Source organism: Gouania willdenowi, chromosome 5, assembly GCF_900634775.1.
Source record: "Gouania willdenowi chromosome 5, fGouWil2.1, whole genome shotgun sequence".
NCBI classification, from domain to species: Eukaryota; Metazoa; Chordata; class Actinopteri; order Blenniiformes; family Gobiesocidae; genus Gouania; species Gouania willdenowi.
The window spans coordinates 25500036-25521044 of NC_041048.1; the positions used below are offsets into that span (position 1 = coordinate 25500036).

The window sequence follows — 21009 nt, forward strand, 5'->3', positions numbered from 1 at the left end:
TACTAGTTGGAGTGGGGACAACTGTGGCTACAGACATAGCTTACCTCCAACGTTTTTTTTTTTATTTATCTTATTCCGCTTTGTATATAGAAGCTTAATGTAAATCTCAATCGTTATCATTTTTTAGTAGGTAATTGTGTGATACCATGACGTGAAAATAATTAAACAGTCCACCTAAAATTTTTTTAACACTGCTAAAGCTAGAGTTCTGTCATACGGTGCCAAAGAAGAACTCACCACAATTTGCATAAGGAACCACGGGTGCGAGGAAGATGGTATTTACCCACAGTATTTTAAAGAGCCTTGCTCTGACCAACTAAATAAAAAGAAACACTACTGTGTGCTTAATGAAGCTTTTTCTAAGGGGGATTAGAAATGGAGTTTAAAAGCCTAACAATAAAACACTTGGAAATTACATCTTCTTAATCTGAAATGAGATTATAATAATTCTGCTTCCTGTGGAGGGAAGAACAATAATTAGTAATAATTGGTTCCAAAAAAAAGAAACAACATTTCCACTAGGTTCTTTTTGTTTCCTAATCTAAATGTAAAATGATGAGCTAACTATTAACTTAAATCATATCACGCTAAGCCATATGTTAAAAACAGCATAATAGGTGCCAGCTGTAAGACAATTTACCAAAAAAGTTTAGGTAAAGATATGCCACTTATAGTGTTTATATATAGAGGGTTTTCGCTGGGCATCATCTACCACGTCATGACCCCGGAAATCGCCATTTTGGAGATAAGCAGCCGGTTTACAAACGAATTTTGAAAGGAAATGGTGAACTATTGCCGTGTTTTTGGCTGTACTAATCGGTCAGACCATGAAAAACGTGGAGTTTTATAGACTGCCAAAAGTTACAACAGATCAGGGAAGAACAATGTCTGCATTTTATAATCAGTAGTTCTACATCAGGAGAGCAGTGACATGAGACCGATGTTGCACCAGTTGTTATTGGTGTATAACACCACCGCCCTCATCTCCCGTCTTACATTTAAATCCAGCTTCAGGTAGTCCAGTTTGTTCTCCAGGGAGCGGACATTAGAACGCAGGATGGAAGGAAGCAGCGTTCTCTGAGGATTAGCTTTTAGCTTGGTTGCTAGCCCCGCTCCTGCTTCTGATCACACTGCTTACGTCTCAACTGGTACAAAGCTCTGCTGCTTCCTAGGCCGCTGGATGTAGTCAGCGTAGCAATCCGAGGCTCGAGGTCTAGAGAAGTCGCATCTAACGGACTATAACTGTTTGATTTTCCTGAATATAGGATTGCCTGGTGGTCGTATACTATTTTAGAGTAACTACGCTGCAGGTTCACTGTGAAATTATTAGAACTGACTGAGTTATCTGCCAATATACTGTATATCCGTTGCTAATGCAAGCCTCTGCAGCCGCAGCCGACATCCAAACTTCTATAAGGTTTTCTGCTGTGTAGGGCTTGGTGAAATCCAGGTATTTGATGATATCAGGATATATAATAGACAGAAGACTCTCCGGGTCGTCACTGATCCAAGATGAGGAAGCCGACTCGTATGGATCTGCACCACCAATAAACCGTATTTTTTCCAAATATCATGTCCTTCCTGTATGTCTTTGCATCTATAATGCATTTTGAGGAGCTTTTACGTGATTTATCCATCGCAGAGTTTACCTCTGTGAGCCTCCAACATGTAGTGTCAACAGCCGCTTACCTCCAACATGGCCACGCATCCGGGTTTCTGCCCAGAAAGTGACGTCGGTGAAAACCCTCTACTGGGAACTGCTAAAAATACAAACTGGGTACACAATAAAATATTAGTCACTGTGTTCAACGAACATCTTCAACTGCTTTGAACTGCTTTGAAACTCTTCAAACTCACATATCTGAATATAAGCTGGTACATTTTATGAAGGTATCTGAACAAACCAACGTCTGGAAGTGACAGGTGTTATAAGACCTGTCTCTGCAGCACAGGGCAGCCATTGTTCAGGTGATAGAGCTGGTTTCCCTTTAGGAGGTTATGCAGTAAGGCACTGAACATGAAGTTGCTCTCACTATAGCGCCTTGCATTGCTCTCGCCATTGGTGTGAGTGTGTGAATTGGCGAATGTGACAAACAATGTAAAGCACTCAGGGTAGTGGGAAAAGCACCCATTCTCTATCTATTTGAATTCACTGGTGTATACTGACCTATACACCATTATTCTGGCTACTTTGGAATGTAGCGTCGTCTGCTTCAGGGCGTTAAGAAATCTGTGCCAAATATTTTATTTCTATTGAAATAATAATCTGAGCCATCAATCTGATATATACATCTGACAAGTCAGAAAACATTAGGTGATGTGGTCATAGAGCCTTTAAGTGCACAGTGCACAGGTTCCTCAGTCCATCATAGGACTAACACGTAAAGACAGAAAATCACATGGGTCACTCCAAACCCTTGAGATTGTTGTCACTGCGATTTGCCATCACGACCTGTTAAACCTTGTGCATAGAAAGGTAGAGCACCATGTTTTTAAACATTTATTAGGATATTTATAGATCAACACACACAGTTAACAGTGTGTGCGTAAAAATGTATGTAAAGAAAATTCTGTAATATTTGGTAAAAATTTAGATCTTAGGCCTTGTATCTTGTATTCTTGGTTTGCATTCTGCTCTAACCTTAATCCCAACATGTTGAAGCTCCTTGATGTCCTTTTGTTTGGTGCTAGAAGATGTATTTTACTTGAATGGATCTCTGACAAACCTCCTCAGCTCTCAATGTGGGAACAAAGTATAATAGAACTCTTACCCCTGGAGGTAATGACCTACTGGCTCAAGGACAAACCCTCTTCATTCTGTAAAATATGAGATCTTTTTAATCTATGTTGGACTACAGAAAGCGCAGACTTACTTGGACAGATATTCCTAAAGAGGCTCGTACTCAACCTTTTTTCGACCCTTGATCAAGCGGAAAAGCTGTTACTCTTTACTGCCTGAAGTCTTGGGATATGGAGCCATTTTATTTGTAATTCCTTTTATAATATTTTATTGTATTAACATTTACTCTCTAATCGTGTGTTTTCGTCTTGTTTGTTTTTTAGTTTTTTCTTGTTTCCTTTCTCCTCCCACATCACCCTTTTGTGATACGTGCTTGCTTAATTTTACATTATGTGGGTTGGTTGTAGTTTTTGTTTTTTCTTGCCTGTATTGTTTAAAAGATGGTAATTGATGTAAGTGTTTCTTGCTTGTTGTCTTTAAATTTAGAAATAATAAAGATATCTTTAAAGAAAAAAAAAAACCTAACAGTGTGTGCGTGTGTGCTATATGCATTGGTGTCTACAGTGCATTACGCCTGTTCCCATGTGTTTGACCCTATAAACAGCTGAAACCTAACAGAAACTTCCCCTAAATCTACAGTTTATGGTTATTGCTAAGCTGACATACTGGCTTTAGAATATGTTTTGTTTTCATTAAATGGGGTTCTAAGGCAGGAACTGAAACAAATGAACAAAATTGCCCCAGGCCTTAAAACTGAAGAGGTGTGTGATCGTAAAAGATGATATAACAGATGATATAACTGATGGATGGACATCACAGTGAGACTTCAACTTCATCCAATATGAATTAGGTTTCAAATCCCTTGCATGTTATAAAATATGTTTATATTGACTGAGGAAAATACCTAAGACATAATACCATATGCCATGCTGAGTTTGAGTTCAGATTTTAGATCCTGTTTGTCATGTGGTCGGTATCAAATAGAACTAGACGTGTAATTCATTCATCAACAGATGAAACCAATACAAGAATGTCATTGAGGGGTTGAGAGGCAGTAGCGTTTACTTGCTGATTATTGTGGATCAATATCTTCACCAAAGTGTGAGGAGATGGTGAGTCATACACCAGAGGCATACTCTATGCAAGCGGGAGCAATCACAAGGACTATCTTTTAGAAATCGTCATCTGTCAGCAACAACACATGACGCTGTTTGGCTGTTTTTCCTCTGTCATTTGAGGCTGCGTCACCAAAAGTCAGCAACTAATACAAAACACTTTCAGAAAGTGGGCTAACTCAGACTAGAAAAGCCCAAGGAGTTTGACCATTTCACTTCTGGCCAAAGTGACTCTCAAAAGTATGCTTTTATACTAGGGGTGTTGAAAAAAAATCGATTTGGCCATATATCGCGATATTACGTCGCGTGAGTCTTGGATTGGATCTAAATGCATCGATATCGATTTTTTAATTAAAAAAAAAAATTATATACTGTGTATATATATATATATATTTTTTTTTTACCTTTATTTTACCAGGAAAGTCATTTCCACTGCAGGAGACATTGTAAATGCACAAAGAAATGCTGAAACCTGAGCATGTTGACCAGCTTGTGTTTTTTCAATAAAATCTAAATAGAAAGCACTAACTTTCTGCATTTATTTGTCGTTCTAGGCATAGACCTCAGTTAAGTTGCACTAAAGTCAAAGTTGGTTTAAAAGCCACAGGCAGATTGTATGTTGTTTTTTTATTTTAAGTTGTTGCCACATGGCATGTTAAAGCCAATGTTTTGAGTATAAAATATACAAATAAAATATATTCATACATAATGTTCTCATGAAGGTGTACACATTTACAGATCAGTTGTTTCTTAAGTCATATATTTAAAAAAAAAAAACAACTTTAATATCGGGATATATCGTATCGTAGCGTGAACTATGTATCGGGATGCAAATCGTATCGCCAGATGCCAGGCAATACACACCCCTATTTTATACCCTAATTTCTACAATAATGACTTGTTGTTTATTCGAACTAAGACTTGCTGTAAAGTGTTCAACTACTCATTATTACTGATGTACCACTGAACACATTGAACTGCTTTCCATGCGCATAGCCTCACTTTCACAGCTGCGAAAACAAAAATTAACAATAATATTTAAAGATGACAGGAATCCCCAGCAGGCCGCACAGCTTTTAAAATGTCTCACTTCACCCAAAAATCTCTACTTGCAGCACCAATCTGGTGCTTTCTCACCACACACACATATCAGAGGTAAATAAACTGGATTTTAGCTATTGAAAATTTGAAGGTATACATGAACAAACTGAAAGAGGAAAAAAATAGCAAATAAAAAGAGCTGTGTGTATTCTGATATATCTGTGTGTGTGTGTGTGTGTGTGCAGCTGTGCAGTGACAGAGCAAAGGGAGGAGAAAGCAGAGGGGGTCCATTGTGTGGCTCAGATTGTCCTCTTCCCTGGGAAAGTAGAAACTCAACACTCATCTCCAGAGGTCTGGTTACCAGGTGAGAGAGAGGGAAAGAAAAGAGGAAAGAAAAAGAAAAAAGAAAAAAACAGCAGCTGAGTGAGAGCTGCATAGGTGAGGAGAGAGAGAGAGGAAGGAAAAGGCCCAGCAGATTTCAGGCATGGGAGCAGGAAAGTGAGATGAACACAGATATATCACTGACGTGCAATCGCACAAAGATTTGATAAAAATCCCACAAGGCGTAGAAAAGGAGGATCAAAGTGCAACAATCCTGAAGAAATGTCCAAATGCACAGTATGCTGGATTAAATGTGTGCATGTGGTTTTTAGATAAAGCAATGATGTGGTATAAAGTGATTTTTTTAATTTTTTTTATCAGCATTAACTCCCCTCTGTGCTACACTGGAGCCAGTATTAGCACATCATGAGAACATCACAAGTGTTTTAGCAAACATCACAAAAAAGTGAGTGGATATATGAATATATAAAAACATTGATGTGACCTTTTCCTCCAGGAACTGATCCTCACATAGTGCATTGCTGTGATACAGCTCCTCCTAGTGGTCTTTTAGGGATCTCACACCAAATCCCTTCATTCAAAATACACTATTTCAAAATCAAACAAACAAAAACACGCATTTGAATTGAATGTACATTTATTTTCTTGTTTTTTTTATTTTATTTTACAAACTATAAATATTATCATATCATTATATATATATATATATATTACAAACACCATCTTTATCCTGCTGAACGTCAAACGTTTACAAAGTACAGTAAGTACACTATTAAGAAAGAGGAAACAATCACTCAAAAATGTGACAACGTGACACCTTAAACCGGATGTTTTCAGACAGCTGATGACAACAAAAGAAAAGAAAAAAAAAACCCATCTCTTTTTGTTTCACTTCAGTGAACACATGCATCCTCTGGAGAGCCCCTCTTTACAGTTACAAATATTTTTGAATTGAATGTTTATAATTATCAGATCACAGCAGAAATTAAAGACCTTTATCCTGTTTTCTTCAATACTTCTACTAGAGAAAGAAAATAAATAAATGAAATTGAAGTTGAAATAAATACATGATCTGCCTGATGAAAGCGTTTCTGTACCCCTGCTAACGTGGCACATTTAGTTTGAGAGGGAGGGGGTAACGATGGGGTTGATGGGAGGTGGGCGGGGTGCTACAGGAGTGACCATGTGTGTTTGACAGGAGTGTTTTTGTGGATGCTTTCTCCCTCCATATTGTTTGGAGTGGTTAGTGGAGGCGGCAGCACAAGGAACAGCTGCTTCTGACAAAAACTGCGTGAACACCGTGTGCCACTTGGGGATTGAGAAAGTGTGTGTGTGCAGGAACAAATGTGTGTTGAATGGATCGTAGGATGCTTTTGAATTCATAAAAAAAAGGAATGTGACCATCTAATCTACAGTAAGGTGGTTTTTTGAAAGCCAAATTGAGTTGAGTCATTGGCTGACAGTGTAATTATGAATGAAAGTAACATTCCCATTTTTAATTATTCTTGAACCCTAGTGTATGTGTATGTGTGTGTGTGTGTGTGTGTGTGTGTGTGTGTGTGTGTGTGTGTGAGCAAACATTCCTTGAAACAAATTGTGATTACCGTAGTGATCTTTTGAATATTGCGGTGTGATTCATCACAGTTTGACCTGTTGGTGTTTTTAAGCCCTGTGTGCAAGCATGAATATACAGTAGAAGCACCATTAGTGTTTATTTATCGGCATTGGCTATCCGTACGGTTGCCCTATCAATATACCGACATTCTATCGGTACGCAGCACCCCTATTTGGCCAGTTTAGGTCACGTGATAAGGTCAATCATTGGCCAGTTTAGGTCGCGTGACTAAGAGTAAACCTTACTCTAATTCTAAAAAGTGTTGCGATATTGGATTATAACCAAACCCAAAACCTAATTCTAACCCTAACATGCTACGTACGTGTACTTCGGTAACCGTACGAATAGCACCCGGGGTTGTTCGTACAGCAACCGTACAAATAGACACTTTCTTATTTGTCAGTAACTTTTATGTGGGCGGAGCTTACCTGGAGATAAGAAAAAGAAGAAAAAAAAAGGGGGGGTAGCTGTATCCAACCTCATCTAGAATCTTGATTTAATGTGTCATTCAGCATTCAAATTGCAAAAGGAGAAACGAAACGGACCTTCTGCCAGTGTCAATGAGAAAAATGAACACTTTAATCTGATTAAGACAAAGAGGGACTTTAGTGAAACCATTGACACTTCTTCCATTTGAGGAGCAAACTTTCTATAAGGTTAAATTAACATTACGACATAACAGTACTTAAATAGCGTCATTTGTGACTCATGTGTGGAAACAATATTATTATTGTATATGAGCAAAAGAAGGCTAATTAATAATTGTATCCAAGAAGAAAACCATATGCTGATCCGTGGAGTTTAAATCATTTTGTCTTAAAATGTGTTTTAACAAGATTTTTGATGGATCTCCTGACTGGCAGTGGCAGCATGTATGCTGTCACACTTCAGGTGTTAGTTTTCCATTGCGCAAATTAGGAAAGCAGACACATTTTCACAATTTGAGCTGAGTTTGCTTTAATCTGTCCTTCTTTTATCTTCCAGCTAACAGAGTGAACATGAAGGGGTCTGTACTGTATGTCAAAGAATATGAGAAGATGTGAGTATGCGTGGCTGTCTGTTTGCGTGACATCATTTTCCTCCGTTATAAGCATAGTCTGCCTTGTTGTGCATGACCAGTCTGTTCTCCACGAAGTAGAAGCTGTCTGAGCGGGTTTCATAAGGACACTCCACCATCTGACGCACTGCAGGACAAACAATACATATGAGTCTGTGTCAGTGACCCTAAACAAATATTTAATATCCACACAGTTCATAACAGCAGCAAATATTGTTGGAAATTGACATTTCTGTTGCTCACTGGGACATTCTCACATTTTCTGCGGTGAATAAACAGATATGAGAATATGACATGACAATATATTCATTAGGGGTGTGTATTGCCTGGCATCTAGTGATACGATTCGTATCCCGATACATAGGTCACGACAATACAATATATCCCGATATTAAAGTACAAGGCGATTATTGCAACTCTTTTCAAATATATGACTTAAGAAACAACTCATCTGTGAATTTGTACATCTTCATGAGAACATTAGGTATTAATTAATTTAAAGAAATTTAAAACATTTTTAAAAATCGATCTGGATGCATTGAATAGATCTGAGAATTGCGCAACGTAATATCGCGATATATCGTCGAATCAATTTTTTTCAACACCCCTAATAGTAAGTGGTGAATATATGGCAGAATGAATGCTGAACTGAATAAACTGGCGGCTCAGGGGCCACATGCAGCCCTTGGTCTGATTGTATGCGGCCCCCGAAGTAAATGTAAAAAAAAATGACAGAAAAATACACAAGACAAAAGCAGGAATACATTAAAAAACACAAAGAATTACAACATTGCAAGAAAATACAGTAAAAGACAAGAGAAAACACAGAAAATACTACAAAAACACACAAAACTACTACAAAAATGGACAAAAACCACAACAGTAATACACAAAATGACTCAGAAAAATATACAAAAATACAAAAAATGTCAATAAAAGTACACCAAAAGACAAGAAAAACACATAAAATGACTCCACAAACCCACAGGACTAACAAACAAGCAATACAACAACTGAAACACACAAAAATGATTCCAAAAAATGCTAAATAGCAGCACAAATACGCATATTTATATATATATATATATACGCATAAATATATTTTATGTCTCCAAAAAATATATTTTATAGGAAAAATACACAAAAGGACTACAGAAATACACAACAACAACAACAACAACAAGCAAGACAACAACAAACATACACAGAATGACAGAAAAACACACAAAATTACTATAGAAACTTAGTTCTTTCCTGTATTAATGCTCAGATCGCTCATTATTCTAAATGCCAACATGAATGTTGATCATGTGACCCTCTGATCAAACAAACACATTTGTTTTAAAGAGTCCCAACAGTTTGAAAAAGAGTATGTTCATAACTTAATAATGCTATTGTGTTTCATTAAAACAAAAACAGATACAAATATCTAACGGAGGACTGGATCATACAAAGAAGGTACCATTCTTTTTAGGTGTTTCAATGGAAAGGAAGTTTTGGATTTGTAGATATTTAATGAATTGACATTAATGTGCATAAGAACGTGTGCTCGCTCGTCTACGTCAGTCTGAGGAGATTAAAATCATTGTTTTATGTGTGTGGCTTTTGGACAAAGATTATTAAGTGAATGGACTGATTTCAGGAAATAAATATATATCTACAGGTGTAATAACAAGAAAGTATGGATACAATAAGTAGAAAAAACAAATAAAGGAGACTAATATTAATATCTGTTGGTGTGGTACATGCAGTTGAAATGAGCAGAACAATGATGTGTGCATTAATATTCTGTTGCTGTTTGCATCTCCTCGGCTGTCAAGTGAGTTAATAACTGTGCAACTGCAATAAGATTGAAGTTTATTTTCTTTCCTAATTATTTTTAATCTTTATGTTTTTGTGTCATCTAGATTTACCTCACCAATGACTGCAAAATACAATCCAAAGATGAATGAATGTGAATGTGGCTGTGTATTACCCACCTCTGGAATAGAATAAGCTGTTCTGATTTCTTATCAGGGATACAGACCGTATAATGCTGTATCACCGGGAAATGTAAATGTTTATTACATTGATTACTAGGGGTGTGTATTGCCTGTCTTCTGGCGTTACGATATATCCCGATATTAACGTATAAGGCGATTATTGCTTTTTTATTTTTTTTTTATAAATATGACTTAAGAAACATTATTGGCATATTTTACAAAACATTGGCTTTAACATGCCATGTACCAACAACTTAAAATAAAAAAATAACATACAATCTGCCTGTGGCTTTTAAACCAACTTTGACTTTAGTGCAACATGACTTTAGTCTTTAGTGCAATTTAACTGAGGTATATGCCTAGAACAACAAACAAATGCAGAAAGTTAGTACTGTCTTTCTAGATTTTTTTGTTTTTAACACAGCTGCCCAGCATGTTGACCAGCTGGGAAAAAATAAAAAATAAAATAAAATAAAAAATTATATTAAAAAAATCAATATGGATGCATTTTGAATCGATCCGAGAATCGCGCAACGTAATATCGCGATATATCGCCAAATTTATTTTTTTCAACTCCCCTATTGATTACGGGGTAGACGTATATATAAGCTTCCTAGCTTCAGATCTACTCCTTTTTTGAGATTCTGTAACTGAATAATGTGAATGTTGTAAAACAAAAAACTAAAACTAAAAAAGTTCAAAAATAAACTAAACTAAACTAAATGTTACACTAACCAGGAAAAGAAAAAAAAAGATTAAATAATAAAATGATTTGTAAGAAATGTAAAGTCTACTGTGACTCAAACATGCTCTCTGCTTGTTTCATCTTCATCTTCTATTATTTTGACACTGTAAACTTGTTATATGTACTGCTGCCAGATAGGGGTGTGAAAAAAAATCGATTTCACGATATACAGTATTGCGATTTTTTGGTTTTTATTTAAAAAATTTAATTAAAATAAAAAATAATAATAATTGTTTTTTTTGGTTTTTTATATTTAATCAATATTTTTGTGTATTTGTGCAATATTTCAGTGGTTACAATGCTTTCAATGTGTTGCAATGGTTATTTGATGCACCTGATTTTATGATGGCAGTGTGTAATGCCCACAATATTTATGTATGCACAAGCATTTTATTTCATATTTTCTGTTCAGATCAGTGTTTAAACTGACACAATAAGATAAATTATAAATGTTTCTTATTTTTTTTTATTGTCAGTAACTCAGAGTGATTTATCCTTAATGTTCTCACTTACAGTTCTTACAATGCCGTCATTATGTTGTCATGGTTACTTTGAGACTTGTACACAGTAGTTTCAGTGAAAAGAAACTTTATACACTTTATTTTATGATGGCAGTGTGTAACACTGTGTTTTCTTTGTTTCAGTGAAAATGTACAAAAACACTAATAATAATGAATAAATAGGATGTTTTGGAGCAAATAGTTTTGACTCAATTTGTCCTTTGAATGATCAATATCTTCTGATGAACATATACAGCAACTTCATTTTTCATCTCTACGTTTAATTGTCATATTAACTGGGTAGAATATCATGATAATATCGTATTGTAATATCGTATTACAACATCCTCGCCAATACTCAGCCCTACTGCCAGGACACACTAGTAAAAGAGATTATTAATCTGGATGTGGTTCTCCTGACTAAATAAAGTGATCTTTTTGGATTTTTTTTAAATCAGCCTTTTAAAAAAACGTCACATTACAGGTTTAAAAGGATTAAACTCACCCAGGCTTTCAGACAACTGAGGGAAGTCATAGATGTGCTCACAGGTATTGCGACTATTTGGAATGCAGAAGCCAAAGTCAAAGTCAAAGCTCTTCAGCAGGTGATCCTGGAAGTAGTGTCTCTCTATCATTCTGAAGTTGTTCAGAGGCCGGTTCCCAACCGTGAATTCCACTCTGATTGAGTAAGAAAAAGACATGAGATGACAGGTGAGAAGGTATTAAAGAAGACTGTATGAATTCCTGTCAAAGACAATGATGAGAGTGGGTGTAAGCTGTGATTGTTTTCATTGTGCGTGAAAGAGGAAAGGTGTGTGTTGACGCTGCGTGAGTCACTTACGTTGCTCCCACGGTCCTCAGACGCAGGAATGCCGGAGTGAACTGGTAACGCACAAACCGTCCTGCGCTGGCGTCCGCCTCCCTGTTCTCCTCATCCTCATCTGACAATCACAAGATTAGACCCAGACGTGTTTTATGACTCACACTCAAGGCTATTTTTAATCACAAAATAAAAAAAACAGTGATGGATGCTTCAAGATACAAGAACCTGCGCTGAGTCATTCATTACAACCAGTGACAAGCTCTTGGGAGCGCTACAATTAGCATTATGAGCTTCCACGTGAATAATATGTCACAATTTACCACTCAGCAAAGCTAAAAGAGGCGAGGGATGTGTACTACCTGTGTGTGGCGGTTTGGCGATCTCAAACAGGACGGTGTTAGTCTCCAGGTCTCTGATTTTAAAGCGCACAAAGTCGATGTTGTAGATATTGTCCTCGGGTTTGCACAGGTACCCTAAAAATAACACAAGGACACACTATTTAAAGAGAAACGTTATTCACACTATGGCAGCTTGCAGGAATGACTTGATCCTAAGTTCTCTAACAATGAAATGACTGTACATGAAATTATTTAGGTTTACATACAGCTTAATAACACAGAAACACAATGTTTGTATGATTGCGCAGTGATAAAAACAAATTAAGGTAAGAACAACCGAGCCTGAGAATAAACACATGAAGAAAATAGATCACATTATGTGCTCACTGTCACCTATAGATGGATGAACAAACGAAGAGAAAGACTCATAAATACAAAGCAGATCAAATTTTGTATAAAATACCAATATAAATGTAATAGGTTTATTTGTTTTTTTGAACAATTCACCACCATCTGTAGTAAGTTGCCATAAATGCTCCAAACTATCAATATGTTGAGAATTGTTTTAACTAGAGGTCGACCGATATATCGGGCCAATATACGGACTTTTTTCAAGATCGGCTATCGGCCAAATATTTTTTTACATTTTTTTTTACCATCACCAGCCCTCCCTAAGGAAGGGTAAGAAGCACTTTATTAGAGGGAGGATATAAACAGAGAGGGCAATGTTACACCTAAGTGAGGGGGAAGGGAACAGGGAGGAGAGACTCAAGGTAAGAAATGGAAAGGGTGGGGAGGAGGACAGAACAGAGGGAAGGAGTGAGTGGTTATACCTACAACAGGTATTTAGTTTAAACCCACTACTTGCACATTGTATATTGTTGTCATGCTTTACTGCTACTTACCCGTCCTGCACTTTTTGTTTTACTTGGTTGTGTACGGGTATATATAAAGTTCAATAAATGTTAAGAGTTCTATTGGTGTATTTAATTTAATTTCTAACATATATATTTATATCATATGAGTGTGTCAATTGTCTTTCATAATGAACGTGCTTTAAAAAAAAGTATATCGGCTTCAAATATCGGTGCCTTTTGCTTTTTTAGCCATTTGGAAAAAGCAAAAATAGTGATTAATTTTTTGAACATATTCAAGGTAAATTACTGATAAGTAAAATACTTTTTACATGACAAAATGTAATCTATAAAGCGAGGAACCTTTGTCTCCCTTTAAAGCACATAGAAGCTTTAATTCCTCTTTAATTCAGAATAAAAGTTAAATCCTCTTTAAACTGATCTTGTAATGCAAATTTAATTCTGAATCACACACACACACAATTTATTATTATTAATATTGATATTACTCTCCTCAGTTACAAATGTTGCTCACTGAGGACACCTGCGGGTCAATATTTACAGGTTTTTTTTTTAGGATATTAGACCCACTTTAGTCATTTTTAAAAGCCGTTTGTGCAGTCACTCCTGTAGATTCTACGCAGATTTCAACTTATCCTGAGTTACCATGACTACCTGTCCACATTGAGCTGTTCTGCGGGCTGTGGGGGTGGGGCGTCCAAACAAATCTGACATTGCACACCCTTGAACCAAGCAGCAGCCATGTTGAAACTCTCAGGTCAATCGGATCCTGATGCACTGAGATATTTGATACACACACACACACACACACACACAGACAGACAGACAGACAGACAGACAGACAGACAGACAGACAGACAGACAGACAGAGACAGACAGACAGACAGACAGACAGAGGGTCCTTGCTTTATAGATAGATGTTGAGAAACCCTAATTAACATGGACTTCATATATTTGAAGTCTTTGTAGACTTTTCAACAGGAAATTGTTTTAAACAGCTGTTGAAAATGTAATTGAGAGCTAAAGAGCATTATGGCATTATTATGTGAAATGAGATCCTCCTGGGACAGTTGTCTTCAGTCAAACCTTTTGTTTTGTTTCTGGAGCTCAAATTTGGTCAGCTGGGTTTAAAAGTTGCTTTGTTGAAGAAACGCTGGCTTTTTTTTTTTTTTGGTCTCGTTTACCAAGATAGATAGAAATTATTTTAGCAGCTCAGATAGGATTATAAGCATGATTTCATTCTTTTTTTCAAGTATATATTATTTAGTTTTAGCTCAAAAAGGACAACAGATCTGTTCCATTCTGTTCCCTCCTAAATTAATACTGTATAGACTAAACTGTACCCCACTTTGATCAGTCTTGAACACAGCAGTGGTCTGTCATGTTTGTCTCTTAGAAGTCTTATTCTTGTCTGTAAACAACACTATTATTACAAACTTAGGGGGGACGTAATTATACTAATTATCTCTGAGCGTGTGGGGCAGCTGATTATCTTGTTAAATATGTGTTTACATTATAATCATTGTGTATAATGCAGAACAAAGGTGTCCTACTCATAGCACAGAGCACGGAAACCTTTTGACCTATTTTTACTTCCTGCTTCAGTAGATATGACAGCGGTAGCTATAGTTACCATGGTAACACAATGCTGTGCGGAGTGAGAAACCATACAGGAGTAATAAAGCTAGAATTAAGGTAGAGAAATGCTAGAACACTACAAAATGTTTCAAAGTACAAGTATGTTCTGAATTGTCATGGGTAATAAACATGATAAACAATAGGAAAGTATTAAAAAAAAAGACAGATTTCAACAGTCCTCGCTGTTGGTGTATTAAAAACAATATTAAATAAGATAATTTATTTTACCTGGTTAGGTAATGTAAATGGTGATATCAATGATAGGAAACGTTTATACAGGGGTATCTATTACTAAATCCTAGAGTTTAATGCTGTACAATATCGTACAGAGTTTTTATAAGGCCTTGGCTATTAGTACGGAGAACGTATCACTTGACTCCCCCTGTATACGTACGGAGCACCCCCTTATTGGCCATTTTAGGTGATGCGATAGGTGCACCACGTGACTTAAAGTACCGTCAGTTTTATTTTAGCTCATATTTATTTTTTGCTACCCCGCTAAATCTTTTATTTTAGCCCAAACCCTAAACCTAACCCTAAACCAGGAAAAACCCTAAAACATTTTATTGTTTCGTATATGTATTTTTAACCCTAACCCTAATCCAGGTAATACCCTAAAATGTTAATATTTTTCGTATATGTATTTTTAAAGGTGGAATTTAAATTATGTTAAAATGAAAAAAATATTTATGATAAAAGCGAGATTCAAACCCACGGCAGCAGAAGGAAGAAATCTTGAGTCAGATGTTTAGACCACTCCGCCATCCTGGCACATTAAACTTACGCGGAAAAGGTCCGAAAACGTACGTTTCCGTGTCAATAGCCCCACTCTCTATGGATACGTTTCCGTATGAATAGACACTTCGTTTTCATAATGCCATCGTTATAACGGACCGCCGTTGGTCCACGGGCCGAATGTTTGACACCTTATGTGTGGTTAAGGATTAGTTATGGTGTGAGTTCTGGCTGAGTTTATAATGTTACATGTTATTTGTGTGTGTGTGTGTGTGTGTGTGTGTGTGTGTGTGTGTGTGTGTGTGAGTGGTTAAATATGCAGCATCCTAGTGAAAGTAATGTAATATTAAACCAATGACAGGCTAATAATTCACATGCTAGCTCGGCTCGTACCTCTCGTAGCCACCCGGAGCCCCAGCACGTCCTCCGCGGTGATGTGTCCGGTCCGAGTCCGAAGGTCCTCCTCCGTCAACGGCCTGCTGTCCACCTGACTCCGCCGGGACTTAAGCCTCTTCAGCACGCCGCCTCCGGGCTTGCGGTCCCGCTGCGCAGCGGCGGCGGAGACATTTTCAGCAACAGGCGCGTCGCCGCTGGCTTTGGCTCCGCTCATTGTCACAGCGGGAGGGGAGCCGTCCACTAAAGACGGAGGCTGGAGGAGAGGTTTAGAGGAAGATGGCGTCGTAGATGTCGAGTGTCAAGAGAAGTGTCGGTGAGCGGTCAAGCTCTTGTTTTTGTAAGCACATGCTGTACGGTTGCCATGACGACTGGTCCAGTCAGCGAGGCGAGCGTGAGGGGCGTATACTGTAAACCTCCACCAGGGGGCAACAGTGAACACCTTATTATAGTCAGTCAGGGATCTACAAACACCAAAACCTAAGGGCTGCGTACTCCGAATAGTCCCTATCTCCTTTCCTATTCACTGTTCTTTAACCCCCGGAAGTGTTTAAAGTGAGTGGCGGCCATGATAAAAGAGCCTTTGAATTTTCTTTAAGCTTAGGAAAGGAGACGTGGCCGTCGGATTCCACCTAAGGAGAGGTGTTAATTCCTATCCTAACTCCTTTCCTTAACCCAGTGATGTCTTTCCTTCAGTTTTTTTCTGCTGGCTCCATTAATTCCAGTGATTTATTTATTTATTTATTTATTTATTTATTTATTTTGTAATTAATTCATTCATTTATTTATTTCAAATGACTTGTATGTATTTTGTAGTGCACCCATAAACATAACTGCACAGAGTTAAACGAACAAGTGCTTCTTATAAGGAGTGGTGTAGACAAATAATAACAAAAAAAAAAAAGAACATAAAACATGAGTCAGCAAACAAAAAGCTGCATGTGAAACGTGTGACAAACTTCAAACCTGTACCGGTTAAACTGGTATGCATTTTACTAGGTGACATTTGATTGGCCATCATGGCCTATATTGGAAAAAAATTAAAATAAAATAAAATGCTTATGTTTCCTTTAAGTGAGTTTTAAAGCTATAATTGAGTTAGATTGTGTCACTCCAATTGAACTGTTCCCAGAAATACACAATTTCATTAGTCTGGAAAACAAAAGAAGGAATGTTTTTTTCAAGGACACAATTGGAAGTCATTAACTAGCTAATATTGACACAAGTTTAACTGTAACAGTCATTTCCACACTATACAATGGACTATCGGGAGGTTACTGCCAACGTAATGTAAAAATATTCTGTAGATGCTTTGGGCCAAAAAAAACAGGCCTCTCATCATGTCTAAACTGTCTTCATAGGACACCATATCCTTTTGTATTGTGTCACAGTAGATGGTCTGGACTTTGTTTATATATTTCTTGTGACATTTCAGGTAGTTAATACGCTGCTGTGTAAAAAAAAAAAAAAAAAAAAAAGAGTTGAGTACAATTGCTCATTTGAACTAAAACACAATCAACATTGTTTAGCTACAGATACTGAGGTGCCTTTAGAATCAATGGGTTTCTGTGCTACCATGTACTAAATATTCAATATCATCACTGATGCTGACCACAGTCGTTTGTCCACCACTTGCTTTTTGTGTGTGTTAAGTTTCAGACATGTAATGTTGCCACGATTGTAATAGTTTATAAAAACATCAAGTTAAATCATTGATAAGGAATATGTTGCTTGCTGTTGTTCACTGACTGCAGGTTATCTGAGTGTTGCTCATAAAAAGCAGCTGTGAGGATCCTTTTCTTTACTCCAGGTAAAAGTGTCCTTTCCTCCCTGTTAGAACCTGTCCATCCAGTCTGTTAGACAGCAAACACAGTCAAGAACGATACAATCACACTTATTTCCTGTTCAAAACTTCAGAGCGTACATGAATCAGATTTTCATATTAGACTTTATTCATTTGATTATTAAAAGTTTGTGCACATGTGTGAAAGGGAATTTGGACTGAATCTGAGTCATCCACACCTTCCACCTCAGACCCCCAGACTTCTGTGACTCATTCGCTTATTTTTCTCCCTTCATTTTTGTTTGTTCAACCTTGCATTGCTCATCACAGTCGATGCTAAATCCAGCTATTCGCAGTAGGAACTCACACTTGGATTTCTTTTACATTTATACAGTGCCAACAAATGTACTGTACTTTGTCCATGAAAGGATGTGGTTAATAAAACAAAAGCTTGTGGCACAATAGAGCAAGTTTTAACCCTGGCTTTTTCTCTGAGTTGCTTTGAATATTTTCTATTTACCGGTACATGGTGGAAATGCAACCATTGTTTGTTTTGCGCTCTTCTTTGCAATATTTGTGCCTGGTTTTTTTTCCCACAGTTGAAAAATATGTTTGGTGGGTTACAAACAGTCTCTGATCAAGCAGAGGTGAAAGTAATGGATTACAAGTACTCACGTTACTGTAACTGAGTTGCTTTTATGGGTACGTCTACTTTTTTGATTATATTCCTAAATAAGTCATTTTACATGTACTTAAGTATGTTTTAAAATAGGTAAAGTAATTCATTACATTTCTACACCCAACTGTTACTGAGTAAATTATTATTTTTTTGTTTTAAAATGATCAATGGACATTGTGAAACTACGAAAAAATGAAATGACCAGACAACAATCAAATGCATGACATCATAGCCGACCAATCAGATTAAACTTAATGCACTGCACCAAAACAGCATTGAATGCTGGTTATTTTCTCAGAGCATTTATTAGTAATCATTATTTTATTTTTTATTTTTTATTTTATTGCATATATTATTATTGTTCGGATAATTTCTTTATTTTGAATTGATTTCATTGGTGTTATTTTGTTTAAAAGATAATTGTACATTTTGACAAACCTTTTCTTTTATACAGATGCTTTTGTGGAAAATAAATGAAGTTCCAATTGTGGTAGATTTTGTCTCTTTCTTTTTAAGTTTATACACGAGATGTTTACTGTATGCAAGGAAACTGTGACAAGATTTATTACCAAAAAATAAACATTGGGGGGAAAGTAACTAGTAACTTTTACTTTGAGTACTATTTATCTATGATCTACTTTTTACTTGTACTTGAGTAATTGATGTATGAATTACAGTACTTGTAAAGTAATAGTACTTCTACTTAAGTAGGATATATCCGTACTATTTACACCTGTGATCAAGTTGGGCTGAATGGGGACATTTGTGCAAATTTTCTGTATCTGTCATAGACCTGGAATGTAGATCAGGACCTGCATGTACTATATAGCAGTGGCTCATAACCTATTTTGGATCTGGACCCCATTTTGATATCACAAATTCCTGGCAACCCCAAATACTTTTTTCCCCCTCTATAATTAGTTTTTGAGCATGTTTGTTATACTGTGTAACAAATACAGAGCAGACAGGAGAAGTGCACAAAGTGAAATATTCAGATATATGTATACTGTATTTTATTTATTTCCTGTAATTATTTTTCTTCTTTTTTTCTCTTTCTTTTCATTAAACTGCATTTTATTTGAATTAGATTCATTCTTGAGAAATTGAAATGGTAGATGTTCGCCTCACAGCAAGAAGGTCCTGGGTTCAAGCCATGGCTGGGTGGACACTTGGGTCCTTTCTGTGTGGAGTTTGCATGTTCTCCTCGTACTTACATGGGTTTCCTCCAGGTACTCCGGCTTCCTCCCACAATCCAAAAACATGACTGTTAGGTTGACTGGAGTCTCTAATAGGGGTGTCCCGATCCGATATTGATATCGGTCCGATACTGCAATATCAGTATCGGACCAAAAAGTGAAAAAGTTCTATCGGGACATCCCTAGTCTCTAAATTGCCCGTAGGAGTGAATGTTGGTGTGTGTGGTTGTGTGATGGACTGGTGCTCTGTTTAGGGTGTACTCCCACTGAACGCCCAATGAGAGCTGGAGATAGGCACCAGCAGACCCCCGCGACCATGAAAAAAGGAGCAAGCGAGTCAGAAAATGGATGGATGGATGAAATTATAGAATGCAGTTGTTTAAGATTGTGTGTTTTGTTTTAATGTGAAGAAGAATAATTACACATTTTAAAATATATTTTTAATCACTAATTATTTTTGTTCAATTACTAGACATTTCAAGCAACCCCATTTAAATTCAAATTTCAGGCGACCCCGCATGGGGACACAAACCCAAGGTTGAAAAACACTAGACTAAGGTGTGGGAAGTAGGGGAAGGGAATGAAGTGAGAACACATTGATAGTGTGGGATCATGATAAGCAGGTGAAGAACATTCAAATACAAACCTAATAATAAAAACAATGACTCAGCACAGATTGGGTCATTGTATTTGTACGTGTCAGGTCTTGCCGAATATGTTTTGGGCCTCAATCAATCTTAAGTCGATTAATAGTGTTGCACTGAACTAATTGCGGTTTATTTTCCATCCCGAGTTAAAAACCTGGACCCTGGAAAAAATGTATGGATGGAAGGAGAGCACGTCCTGTTTGCAGTGCTTTTATTTTGAAGGCGTGATGACCTTTTCCGGCCTGCTGATGGTTGTTTGTGGGACTTGACAGCAGCTCCACCTGAGGTAGGTGGAGGAAAGGAGGGGATTTCTTCTGTGCGTGACATCTTCTTACTTATTGTCAAACACACACATACACACACACACACACACAGTCAGGGTCTGAATTACTCAAAATACATCGACATTTGGCTGATTTTGTCTGTGTCTCCTTCCGCTCTTTTCCTGCATGACGACGTGAAGACTTAAGGTAAAACTTTCCTCTGGTCCTGACTGTGGGAAACGTCCATCTGGACGCAGGTGTTCAGTCTATACCAGTGTTACTAATGCTTTCATGGAGCTCAGACTGGGTTCATCGCATTAGAGTGACTTTACCGGAAATATTTTGATGGAATGTTGTGATGTAAATCACTTTAAGAAGGAGATAACTTTTTGAAAACAAGTCTTTTCCGGTTTTCGCTGCGAGTTCAACGACTGTGAGTTCATTGTTGACGCGTTGACTTGTGACCTATTCAGAGCCTCTAACATGATGCCCAATATATGGT

At 37.1% G+C, this 21009-nt stretch overlaps 2 protein-coding genes across 2 annotated transcripts in view; one reads left to right on the forward strand and one right to left on the reverse strand.

Moving 5' to 3' along the window:
* Positions 1–5880: 5880 nt before the first annotated feature.
* Positions 5881–16373, reverse strand: LOC114463377 (protein unc-119 homolog B-like). Its single transcript, XM_028446912.1, has 5 exons — positions 15940–16373; positions 12320–12433; positions 11979–12078; positions 11643–11815; positions 5881–8037 (listed from the first exon to the last, which is right to left on the reverse strand). Exons 1-5 carry the CDS (start codon positions 16154–16156, stop codon positions 7925–7927), a joined length of 717 nt encoding a protein of 238 aa, XP_028302713.1. The 5' UTR covers positions 16157–16373; the 3' UTR covers positions 5881–7924.
* A 4157-nt stretch (positions 16374–20530) lies between these two features.
* The window catches only part of tnks1bp1 (tankyrase 1 binding protein 1), a 33374-nt gene continuing 32895 nt past the window's right edge, over positions 20531–21009 (forward strand). The window contains exon 1 of the mRNA XM_028445783.1: positions 20531–20714. The gene's annotated coding sequence lies outside the window, so the exon portion shown is untranslated. The remainder of the gene's footprint in view (positions 20715–21009) is intronic.

Bases quoted from the DNA above. Each gene is read 5' to 3' on its own strand.
- LOC114463377 (XM_028446912.1), bottom strand. From the start codon at position 16,156: ATGAGCGGAGCCAAAGCCAGCGGCGACGCGCCTGTTGCTGAAAATGTC. The intron at 12,434-15,939 runs GTACGAGCCGAG...TGTTATTTTTAG, and splicing joins GCTCCGGGTGGCTACGAGAG to GGTACCTGTGCAAACCCGAG. The intron at 11,816-11,978 runs GTAAGTGACTCA...TTACTCAATCAG, and splicing joins CTGAGGACCGTGGGAGCAAC to AGTGGAATTCACGGTTGGGA.